At 36.1% G+C, this 13,069-nt stretch overlaps 1 protein-coding gene across 1 annotated transcript in view; it reads left to right on the top strand.

The window, feature by feature from the left end:
• Positions 1–10,844, top strand: part of LOC150105099 (4-vinylphenol methyltransferase 2-like) — a 39,710-nt gene extending 28,866 nt beyond the window's left edge. Inside the window, exons 5-6 of the mRNA XM_090395115.1 lie at positions 8,137–8,432; positions 10,607–10,844. Coding sequence (XP_090251241.1) covers positions 8,137–8,432; positions 10,607–10,844 — 534 coding nt within the window. The remainder of the gene's footprint in view (positions 1–8,136; positions 8,433–10,606) is intronic.
• Positions 10,845–13,069: the final 2,225 nt, after the last annotated feature.

The raw sequence follows: 13,069 nt of genomic DNA, 5'->3' as shown, positions 1-13,069 counted from the left end.
GTAACTATTTGTGCAGATGAATGAATGAAGATCAGTGTGGTCAAAACTGAAACATTTGTGGTCTCAAGACAACCACCTCAGTGCACTCTAAATGTAAGTGGAGTCCCAATGAGGCAGGTGGAGAAATTTAAATACCTTGGGTCCATATTCACGAATGATGGAAAATGGGACGTAGAGCTAGATACTCGAATTGGCTTAGCAAGCTCAAGCTCATTGCGGGAGCTTGGCCGTTCGGTAGTATTGAAGTGGGACTTAAGCCAGAAGGCAAAGTTGGCTGTCTTCAATACAGTCTATGTCCCCATCCTCACCTATGGTCATGAGAGTTGGGTAATGACCGAAAGAATGCGGACACGAAACCAAGCGGCTGAAATGAGGTTCCTTCGAAGGGTTGTGGGGCTCACAAAACTCAACAGAATCAGAAGCTCTGTAATTCGGGAAACCCTCAATACTCAACCGCTGCTACTCCGTGTTCAGAGATCACAGTTAAGTTGGTACGGGCACCTGGTCAGAATGCCACAAGAGAGGCTCCCTCAGCAGGCCCTGTTTGCCAATCCAGAGAGTGGGGGCCACGTGGAAGGCCAAGGACTCGCTGGATAGATTACATCCAAAACCTTGGGTGGACACGTTAGGGAATCCCACCAGAACACCTGAGCTTGGTGGCAGAGGATCGTGACGATTGGAAGTCCCTCTTGCAGCTGTTGTCCCCACAACCCAATTAGGAAGAGTGGGCCTTGAAGATGTATGTATATGCATGTATGTATGTATGTATAAATTATTTTTAAATAAATGGCCCTATCAGTATCTGATAGGGCAATTAATCCTACTCACACTGAGGATTATCACTTTCAAATGCGTAAGTTCTTCTGGTGTTTGTGCCTATTTTGTGACATGAAAAACTCTCTCACTTCAGCATGAGACGGGCTAATTCACCTGAAATTGAAAAATAGGGTTTTCGCAAGGTAAAAAAGGTTTTCCCAATCAAAGAGGCATCATTAAAACAGACTAAGCTACATTGACTGTCGATAATAGCAGAAACTGAAAATTGCATTTTTATTTCTGCTTGGCTCGTGTGAAGACAAATGTTTAATTTCTCTGTTACAAAATTATAACGATTATTATACGAGTACAAAAAAAATAAAATGAAATAAAATAAAAATAAAAATATGTTGTTTTTATTTTAAACCAAAATATGTCTTTTTGTATCTTTCGGCAACTTCTGAATTACAAAGTTTTAGAGTTTATTATAAATCTTCCTCACATGGATTTTAGGCGAGGTGGCCAGTTCCGGTCTCCTGCCATTTCTTTCTTGATCTTCCGATTCTTTATTATCCACTTATTTTGTATCTATATAATATTTTCGGTGATCTGCTGTTGTCTATTCGAATTAAATGTTCTATCTATTTCTGTTTTACAGTTTTATGTAGTAATTAAATGATTCTATATTCAGGGGATTGTAAAATTTCTTCATTTGATTTATAGTCTCACTTTGTATATCCTTCTGTTATTCTGAGAAATTTCATTTCTGCTGTTTAAATTCGTTTTTCATATTTCCTTATTATTTTTCCTATTTCGCTTCCTTATAGTAGAGTTGCTTTTGACAAGACATTATATAGTCTGATACTAGTGTGTTTTCGTACTAGGGAAACGTTTTCGTACTTGGACTTAAACGTCGAACAAGGATATGCCCAAATGCTGCTCAATTATAAAATACCATTTAAACCCATCACTTTGCTTAAATATATTATTTATTATGCCATTTACTTTGACTAAGTTTGATATTTTAGTGTTATGTCTTTTTCTTCTTCGTATGATAATTCACATCCCAAGTATCTGAAAGTATTTACTTGTTGTAATATTTTATTACCTATCACTATTTGACTTATTTTATAAATATAATTATATTTATTATAAATCCTCGTTTGGAATTTAAGAACAGGTTTGTGTTGTTTTCAATATTGCAAAATATCTTCGTTTACTATACAATAAAAGTAAATTTATGGTCTGAGAACATCGTTGAATTAGAGATAGAAGTAATACCAATGGATTTGTTTCCTTGTTATGACGCCAAAGAATGATATGCACCAATGCTGTTCGAGTGTAAAATATTATTTAAACCCATTACTGGCACTAAAATGCACTAAAACAAGTCAGTCTTTGTTCAGTTCTACTCATGAAAAAGGATGATTTGGCACTTCTATTCATATGAAAAGAGCCTTTCAACGTTAGCGCTTTGTCTACTAACAGGTAACATATTTATTTTAAAATGAAACTGAGATTCCAATAAGTGAAATATGTGATTAGTACTCCGTATGATTAAAATAGTTGACTAGAAAGAGAATGATATTTAATTTCGGAGATTAACTGTTAAATATAACCTCTCGACTTTAGAGAGAGTGGATGAATTTCATCTTCTATTTTACATATTATAGTCCCAGACGTTGGATTATCAAATCCTTGGCCCCCTAAACAGTATTAATGTAATAATAGCTAACAACATTTTGTAGGTGTGATTTACATAAAAATTCATATCATGTTGAAATATTGGATATCCCTTTAGATATACAAGGAAGTGACGGTAACATGCTCAATAATCATTTAAAACGATTTACATACATATGAACGACTTGAGTATAAGAGTGTTGGTTTTATTTTATGCATTGTACCTGATACTACTAGATTGTTTTTGTCGTAGATATATTTCTGCTAAAGTTTACCGCTACCAACTAATATTCTTGTACACTTCCAATGATTGCATTTAGACACAGTGGGCTTTAAACTTACTTCAACAGTTTGTGACAAACTCTTCCTTTACATCGGCAGAACTAGCAAAATGTGATTTTTGAAAAGCGAAACAAATTCCTTTTTAGCGTAATTGAATCATACCAAACGTTGGAGTAACACATACATGCATACATCTTCAAGGCCCTCCTTTCCTAATTGGATTGTGGGGGCAACAGCTGCAAGAGGAACTTCCAATGGTCACGATCCTCTGCCACCAAGCTCAGGTGTCCTGGTGGGATTCCCAAATGTGTCCACCCAAGGTTTTAGATATAATCTATCCAGCGAGTCCTTGGCCTTCCATGTGGCCTCCCACCCTCTGGCTTGGCAAAGAGGGCCTGCTGGGGGAGCCTGTCGTGTGGCATTCTGACCAGGTGCCCATACCAACGTAACTGTGATCTCTCAACACGGAGAAGCAGCGGTTGAGTATTGAAGGTTTCCCGAATTGCAGAGCTTCTGACTCTGTCGAGTCTTGTCAGCCCCGCAACCCCTTGAAGGAACCTCATTTCAGCCGCTTGGGTTCGTGTCCGCATTCTTTCGATCATTACCCAACTCTCATGACCATAGGTGAGGATGGGGACATAGACTGTATTGAATTGTATTGAAGACAGCCAGCTTTGCCTTCTGGCATAACTCTCGCTTCAATACTACCGAACGGCCAAGCTCCCCCAATATTGAGCTTGCTAAGCCAATTCGAGTATCTAGCTCTACGTCCCATTTTCCATCATTCGTGAATATGGACCCAAGGTATTTAAAGTGGAATCCCAATGAGTCCCTGCCTCATTGGGTAACCACTTACATGTAGACTGCACTGGGATGGTTGTCTTGAGACCACAAATGTTTCAGTTTTGGCCACACTGATCTTCATTCCGGCGTCTGCACAAACAGCTAAAACCTATCCAGGGTCCGCTGGAGGTCATCTGTGTAAGAGGTAAGCAGAACTAGGTCATCTGCAAAAAGCAGACGTCCAATGCTACATCTTCCAATTCTAATACATTCACTGCCTCTGCCTATGAATCCAGTCCATAATTATCATGAAAAGAAGGGGTGACAGAACACACCCTTGGCGGAGGCCAACGGAGACTGTGAAAGGTTCAGACTTTGTGCTGTTTACCCGGACACAAAACTTTGGGCATTCATACAGAGACTTGATGGCAGCTAATAGTTGGCCATTCACTCCATACTCCTGTACTACTTGCCAAAGCTTATCCCAAGGAACCCGGTCATATGCCTTCTCCAAGTCCACAAAACATGTGTAGATATTCTTGGCATATTTCCAAGATTTCTCGAAGACTTGCCTTTAAGTGAAGAATTGGTCAGTTGTGCTTCTACCAGGACAAATGCCACATTGTTCTTCCTGGAACTTTGACTCGACTATGCTCTTGCACCATCTTTCCAAGCACAGCACTTAGCATACACTTTCCCAGGCAGGCTGAACAGATAGATGCCACGATAGTTACTGCAATCCTTCTGGTCTCCCTTCTTAAAGACTGGTATTATTATGCCTGGCTGCCATTGCTTTGGTGTTCGCCCAGATATCCAAGCAGCCTGACATACTCGAGTCAGCCAGACGACATCGTCTCGATTTAAGGCGTTTAGCATTTCGGGCCGAATTTCATCATCGCCAGCAGTCTTGCCCGATTTTAGCGATTTTATTGCTAAATGGACCTCTTCTGCTGTGAGACTAGTCATTGCACCGATCTGCACCTCTTGGATCTCCACATCTGCTGGGTCACCCGAGTTAAGAAGTATCTCAAAGGAGTTGGAGTAATCATAAATAAAAAACGTTTGTAATCATAAATACTGTATATATATATATATATATATATATATATGTATATTTGCCTCTAGACATTAAGATATCCGAAGCACATTAGTGCAGTAATTAGTCTAAAGATAAGGCCTTGCAATCAAGCAAGTTCTGTTTTATGTCACTTTCTTTCTCTGATCTCTAATGTGCAGCGTTTTAGATCACATTGAGTGATGGAAATATTTCTACCATCCAAAAACTATATAATCGTTCGACTGAATGACAGAAAAAGTAAGGAATCGATCGATTGGAATATTCTAGTCCACTCGACCTCTATTAATTGGTAGGTGAGTTGGCTAGTTTCATGCCTAATATATATTTATAATTAATAAAATTAATTGTGATGATTCCTTATTTTATTTACGTAATATTTATTAACATTATTTTATAAAGCCTGTATGAATTTTAGCTATAGAGGGAACAAAATTTTTATTTACTTCCATTTTATCTAGCGGGCATTGGCGTTGTTTATAAAGTCGTCTGCGAATTAGTGACTTCTGTTATTCGATGCAGCATGTTTAGACTTGTGTCGCCTGAAGGAATTGTGTTCTAAGTTCGATTCTAGTCGCCGACTTGAAACTTTGTCGAAGTTTTCCTTTAACCTGTTCCCGAGTTAGCTAATCTCTGGCACTGGAAAGCATGGTTTAGTCTGCTGGTTACTGATGTTTTTCATCCCTCAGTGCACGAATATCAACTGTAGAACACACTATTTTAGAAAATAACTTACAATGTTAGGATAAGAAGGTTTTGAGATCAGTAGATAGCGCCAATTGTCTGCGTTACTCTCTTCCCACGATGCCAATGAAAATCGTAATAGTCTTGCTTGCTATCAATGATTGGCTACTCTCTAGTTATCAAAAACATAGTTATGGCTAAGCCTTCTCCCCGTAGAAAAAAAACAAAATTGATAGTGTTTATCTATTTTGTAGTATTTATTCCATTTCAAAAACGTACATGTGGTTCTAATGATAATTTAAAAGTACATATATTTGGCAACTTGAACTTACTCAGGTGACTGACTGTTATTTTTTAAAATTATTTTCTGAAAGAATTTGTATCCTAGCAATAAGTTCCCAGTCTGGCCGAAACAATCTGGTCGAGTTTCTAGACTTTTATATCTCGCAATATCACCATACTTCGTTCGATATATTACTGTATTTCACAGAGAAAGTTACACAGCATAAAATTATGTTATCTCATTTCAAACGCTTAAAATCATGCTGAAGGTTTGCGATAATGATGATGTCATTATACTTGAATGAAACTAAAACAAACTTAACTCGACAGATTTAAACTAAGCTTCAAAATATCAAATTTAGTTCTGTGGACTCGCTACGATTTAGATATTATGGATACGGATAATTTTAGGTAACCCTGCTCTTGGAACTCTGAAAGAACTTTAGTTCTCCAGTAAGAGAAAGGTTGACGTTGCAATGGTCATATAATTCATCTGCAGATCATGTACTTAAAAATATTCACAAAACATTCATGATGCAGTGGGTTCTGAACTCACAATCTGTTAGTTAAAAAGGTGGAAGGACACGATATCTATTGGACCATTCAAGCCAGCTGACAGTAAACTTGGCTGATTTCTGTTTACAGTGACTCCGCTCTTCTTTCTGATATGGCAAATTCTCACTAAGATTATCAGAATTTCAACAACCAGCTTTAAATTTTAATATCCGAATTAACAAAAATTGGTTTACTTTAATGTTAATAATGCATTCCTGTTCTATTTCCACAATAAACGATCTGTTTAGATTATTCTTATTATCTATAAAACGATTTCTGTTCTCTAGACAAGATAAGATTATCCTCATTGAAATGAGTCCCCTTACACAGTCTCCTTCTGGCATAAATACCTTACAAATTATGCTTGGAAAGAAGTCAACAGAAACTACAGGGTGAGGAACAAACAGATATTGCGCCTACATCAATAAGAGGACCTCTTTTCGCTGTAAATTTGCAGTAATCGTGCAGGGCATACTTTCCACAAACGTACGATAGTGATCAACGGTAATTTTGGACCATCCTTCAAGTATGCATGAGGACCTGAACTGTTGTGCAGCGGACTTCTCTTGACCTTATCCGACGCTTCACTTCGTCCCTCAGATGGTCAATATGATTGGGATCAGCAGGTCCGTCTTAACAAGTTTCTCCTGATCTGAAAACATTTGGTGCCTTAATCACATTGGATTAAGCAATAATTAAATAAAATATATAATTAATTAAATAACTTTCATTGCAAAAACGTTTATTTTAAAATATATAGATATTGCACATTTTATTTAATTCAACAATATTTATAATATAATACAATAAAGGAAGTTTATTTGTATTTATAAAAATACACAAAATAGAAAAAAGCTGCTCGGTTCTTAAGTACCCTTGAATCAATAGCGCCCCTGAGCTATAGCCCATTTAGCCCAATGGATAAGAAGGCCCTGCAGATCAGAGTTCTGTGGAGGTCAGGCAAGTGTGATGATGACGTTCATATCCACAAACCACATAGTTACATCCAGCCTTATGACAAGGTGCATTCTTTGCTGAAAGAGAGAATGGACAGTTCAGTAGAAATAGCATAGCACAAAGCAGGAAGAATTGTATTGTCCAGTTTGTTCATATAACTCTCGGAATTCAATTTCGTGGCACCAAAAACAGAGGTCCGACGTCTAGCCAGGAAAAACAGGACTATACCATCACACTACTACCTCCGAATTTTATAGTTGGGGTCACTCTGGTAAAAGACGTTCACTGGGCATCCGACACATCCTCACCCTCCTCCCATCTGCTCAATGGAAGGTATTGCGTGAATCATCACTCGATAACACAGCTTTCCAAGCTTCCCCATTACACTGTACACGCTCTTTGCACTACGCCGCATGTTGCTTCGTGTAATGTGGGATTTGCATATTGTCATCCTACCATTGAAACCCATGTTATCAATCCATAGAAACCATAGTTACCATAAAAATCTCAGTTCTCAAATTTTTTTTTTAAAGATTCCCATTCCACTCGATGCCCAGAACTTCGTATTCAACGAGTCGGCCAACAAATGGTAATGGCGGTTTTTACATACTATCCTTCGTAGCACTACGGGTAGCACTTCAAATTGACTCCTTGCGCTTCCATCTGAGTATGTTATCACTGATTGTTGAGATGCGATGGCTCAATTTTTTAAGGTCTGTAGCATGGCATCCCATCATAACGCTTCTTTCAAACTCTGTCAGTTCCATTCTCGTAGCCATTTATCCCGGACAGAGTTACTCTGACTTCGGAGCATCATATTCGTCCAATTTATGGCGGCTACATTCACGTGACTCATTACATGGCGCGATGCTTCTTGCCATGGTCTACTCGTTGATTTCTTTACAAGCAGTGTAGTACTCCATCGTCCTGAAAAAAAAAGAAAGAATGACAATCGTTTTTTGTTTTTGTTTTTAATTTAAAGCATAATTCACTCTCATACTTTAGTTTGTTTGTTTTTCTTTACGAATATTAGCTACAACTTTCCATGAGGGACTTATTTAACTATTTTTTCTTTACAGCATAGTTTCACAATGAATCCAGATGCAGAATTGTACAAAAAGTATCAGAGCTTTCAATTCATAGATGCGGATACATTTTTCCAAGATCTTCTTCCAAAAATGGAGTGGAATGAAAATGAGATGGTGATGGATGTTGGCTGCGGAACTGGGAATATTACCAAACACCTACTATTGTCAGGTTGTAAAAAATTAAAGAAAATAGTAGCCATTGATATTCTAAAGAGCATGATCGAATTTGCAAAGAAGGAAAATTTTTCATGTGCGATTGACTATCATGAAGCAGATATAGAAAACAGGTAAGATTTTCATAGATGCTTGAAAGTTTATCAAAATAACGTACATTCGGAGCAACCTACTTCTTCCTTAATCCGTTTCTCCTTTTATCAGCATTCTTCAGGCTTCCGACAATAAAGGACTGAGACTGATTTTTATTACAGATCACCACAACAACAATAGATCGGTAGTGATTTACCATATGTTACTATACATTTCAATTCTATTTCACTAATAAAATTGCTTTCATTATTATGTTGTATATAACATTTGGATTTGTGACATGTAAAAAAGGTTCCATGAAAATTCATCGAAGAAATAGTTAATCGAAAGACAATTCATCGAAAAGACAATCGAATGAACAATTCATCGAATGACAATTCGTCCCAAATGCAATTTATCGAAAAAACAATTCACCGAAAATTTTAACTAAAATATCATTAAATGGATCCAGCCAAAGCGGAATTATTAATATCATTTCGAAACTTTTTTTCGAAAATGTTATGATTAATTGATCCATTTCGAACAAAACCTGAACCCTGCAGACTGCTTTTTGTACCGACACGGTCTAGTAATTCCGCTAAGTCACAGAGTTTTTTTAATTCACAATTTGGACACGTTATTTCTTGTTGCCCCGAATATAACTGAACTGAAAACTGGATCGGTTCGACATTTTCTTGTAAAAGTTTCAAATAGCCAATCTGATTCACATTCGCTATTTGAAACTTTTATTCATCCCGTAATAATTCTATTTGAATTTTTATGGAATGAATTTTATTCATCCCATAAAAACAGGCAAATCACTCCGATGACCTGAGACATGAGACAGCTGTCGTACAAGAAACACAATAAGAAACCATATTGTTCTATAATTATTCCTATTAAAGAAGCATTGCTTTCTCACTCTGCACGGCTCAGTATTTTTTCTAAATGGATCGCTTTCATCATAGTATTTCCGAAAAGTTAAATTTTTCGGTGAATTGTTTTTTCTATGAATTGCATTTTCGACAAATTGTCGTTCGATGAATTTTCATTATTTGAATTACCTTTTCGATGAACTCTCCGGATATCGTGAAAAAGGTCATTGGAAAGAATGATAACAATATCTTTGCCAATTTTAAGTGAAATTTAGAAAACATCTTAGAAAAATTTAGAAAAGAAATGAGCACAAACGACTGAGAATTGAGAGCAGAAATACCTTCAGATAAATGAAAAAAAAAAACATAAAATCAATTATGAAAAATGCGTAACGACAGAAAATATGAATTACTCAAATTTTTAATTTGAACGAACTCAGAATAAAGAAACGGAATAAAACCATTTTGTACATGGTAAACTAGCAACGAACATGACGAGATCTCGTCGTTTCGTTAACACGTTCATTGCCAATCACGCGATATCGCGTAGGCGTCGTTAACTAAATAAAAAAATAAAAAAAATTTGGCCACCACACGAAATTCCAATTTTCAGCTTGGCAATGAACGTGTTAAAACATCATCAAATTGGATAGTTGAAAAACTGCGAGCGAGACATATAGTGTTTTGTGAAACGTGTTAAGAGGAGTTCGGTTTGGTTGGAGAGTATTCAATCTTTTTGTCTTTATGCCACAATAAACAAAAAACATTGCACACAAAACAAAACAAAAATCAGATCACACCAAAAGATCCTACTTAAAATGAAAATCCCCTATTCATTGTTGTGTTGGCAGTACTTAAATAATTATCAGTCAAAAATGTCTCATAATAATTAATCATTGCCTTTTTACTTATGATATTTGAATGGTTTGTTCCTTAATTTCCTTTCAGCTACTTTCGGATTTTATAGATTAAAGATTTCCGTCTGTGTAACCCTCATTTCTAATATTTTCACAAGGTTTCTCGAACATCAATGTTCTTGTCTTCTTACTACCTAAATCCACAAAGACCACAGACCACTGCGAATACTCCAGATACTCGTATTCCCCATCAGAAAAAAAATTATAATATTAGTTCCACAGGCATGTTTACACTAGATAGTCTCTCCTTTTTCTCAGTGATATACCAATATCTGAGCCAAAATCCCACACGCTTTGAACCCCTCATGGAAATATTTCATGGCCTTTTATAACAGCAATTACTTTATAATTTCTGAAATTGAAATATTTTTTTCATCTGTGTCACTCTGATGAATACTCCTATTACTCTTTTTCCCCCCTCAGGAACTCTTTTCTTCCAGAATGGGAAGGCCAGTTTACGAAAATATTCTCTATTTATTGTTTCAACTGGTTAAGGAACTCTCCAGAAGCATTTGCCAATGTTTTCTCATTATTAGCACCTGGTGGAGAAATCGCAATATTATTCTGTCCTCGCTCATCTATGTTTGAAGTGCTGCACGTCCTGAGAAACAGTAGCCGATGGAGTAAGTATCTAAAGGTAAATATCATCTATGACGACTAGAAATGAAACATCATTTCATAAATTAATAAAGTTTTTTTATTTAAAAGTAACACTAAAATTTCTATATCTGAAATAAAAGTGGCAATAATACCAAGGTTACTTTTGCTTGCAGACACATATACTTGTATACATACCAGAAATAAATATAAATTAAAATCTACCATTCGTTTATCGTTAAATATTTGAAAGTTAAGTTTCCAAAATAACGAGACACGAAACCGAACTTTGAACATCTGAGTTGCATTGGTACTACACTAGTTCAAAGACACGAACTCTATCCAGGAGACGATATGGCCGCCTTTCATTAATGCTGTTAAAGAGCTTTCATTGGCCTGATAGTCATTGGGATTTTCTCTGGTACTGAAAAAGGGACTTTCTGCTAATCATCTTTATTGTTGCTTGGATTTACTATACAAGAGTTGGTCATTATAACAGTAATGGTACGTGTTAGGATAAAAGGATTACCAGTGGAACACTATAATATCAATAGGGGACATTGTCATAAACATTTAACATGTGAGGCATAGTTACCAAGTTTACAAAAATAAAATAAAATAAAATAAAATAAAATAAAATAAAATAGTTTTGTTGCAGATCCAAGTAATTGGAACTCAGATCGACGTTAATGTCACATTGGAAATAAAGACTCCTATATATTGCCTGACAGTGGGCAGTATATGCTGCTTCGACTCACGTGCATTTTCTTACCACATGTCAGAAGAAATTGGTGGTAGCCAGCTAATATTCGTGAACCGTACTGAAATTCATTGTTAAGGATCCCTCTCCTTCCTCAATCTCAATTATAAAATTCACTTTGGCATAATCAACCACTACCTCAAAATCGGAATGAGATATCGCATAAAAAGTGCACAGATATATCGAGATCCACAGAGATCAATGGAGTTCAGAATGAACTCTGTTGATTTCTCTTTATCTTAATCTCTGGATTTATTTCATTCGTAACCAATGAAAAACTTTCTACATTTAAACGAGTTGGACTTGCGTAAAATCACAGGGGAGTTTTAAATGAGGTCATCTTCGAAATAACCCGGTTTGTATTAGTTTTAACTTAGAGAAAAGAAAAAAAAATCGACAGATCATAAACAGCACGAAAAACAATCCATTAAAACATGCAATAAAAATGTAACGTAAAAAAATAGTAAAACTTCAGAGAAAATGATTTCGCCTGGTTATTCTGTGGTGCATTGATCTATTTGCAAACCTTAGCGTACTGCCAAAGCTGGAAGAAAAGGAGAAAGAAAGGAAACAATTATTAAGGCAGAAAGCATCATGGGAATCATTCATCTTGACAAATTTTAAACATGGGACTTCAGACCATTCTCCGGATAACACACTACTACCAAATATAAAATGAATGCTAAGAACCATAAACAGGGAAGAATATAAAATAGGACCTCTTTCCTTCTCCCCCCTGATATAGTACGAATTTTCCAATATAAGTGTGTGGTATTTAGATCTGGTTATTGACTATGAGAAAATTCAATTTACAGTCAAGAGTTTTTTTTCTTTATATTCACATTTCATGTCATTAGGTACCAGAGAAATATTTTCTAAACACACACACACACACTTTATCTTTCATGTTAATATTTTCCAAATTAATTAATTACTGACTATCAATGATGTTCCCTCTCTCACCCACTCAAGCACACACACAAATATATTTTTTTCATATACATAATTCATCTGAATATTTTGATTTGTGTGAAATTTTAAGATCTTAAACTGCATTACTTTTTCTAATTAAATGTTTTTCTTTATTACAAATTCTAAGAATAACTGAGCAAAAAAGAGTAATTGTTCGCGTATGGAATTGCAGGTTATGGTTAGAGATAAGATAGAGTAAGGAATCCTTGGAATTTACCTGGGTGACAAATCCAATGACGTAACATTGGGGTCTTTGGTTCGAGTGTGGAATTCTGGGAAGAGGTTCGAGTATGGAATTCTGGGTGATGGTTAGAGTATGAAATTCTGACCAGATTGAGATGTTGATAAGATAAGAATTAGATAAGTGACGTCACTTTGTCTGTTTGGTTTGAGTGTGGACATGTGAGTAATAAACAAAGCGTGGAATTCTGTGTTTGTCATTGATATGAGATGAGATTTTTGTTTGCATGTGGAATTATGGGTAATGATTAGCGATTGGAATTCTGGAAGGATATTTTGCCAAGTGTTGAGGTCTTTGGCTCGACTGTGGAAGTGTA

This window comes from Typopeltis vanoorti, chromosome 7 (assembly GCF_054136105.1).
Source record: "Typopeltis vanoorti isolate ZY-2024b chromosome 7, IOZ_Tvanoo_1.0, whole genome shotgun sequence".
Classification (NCBI taxonomy): domain Eukaryota; kingdom Metazoa; phylum Arthropoda; class Arachnida; order Uropygi; family Thelyphonidae; genus Typopeltis; species Typopeltis vanoorti.
This window is presented reverse-complemented; position numbering and strand designations above follow the sequence as displayed.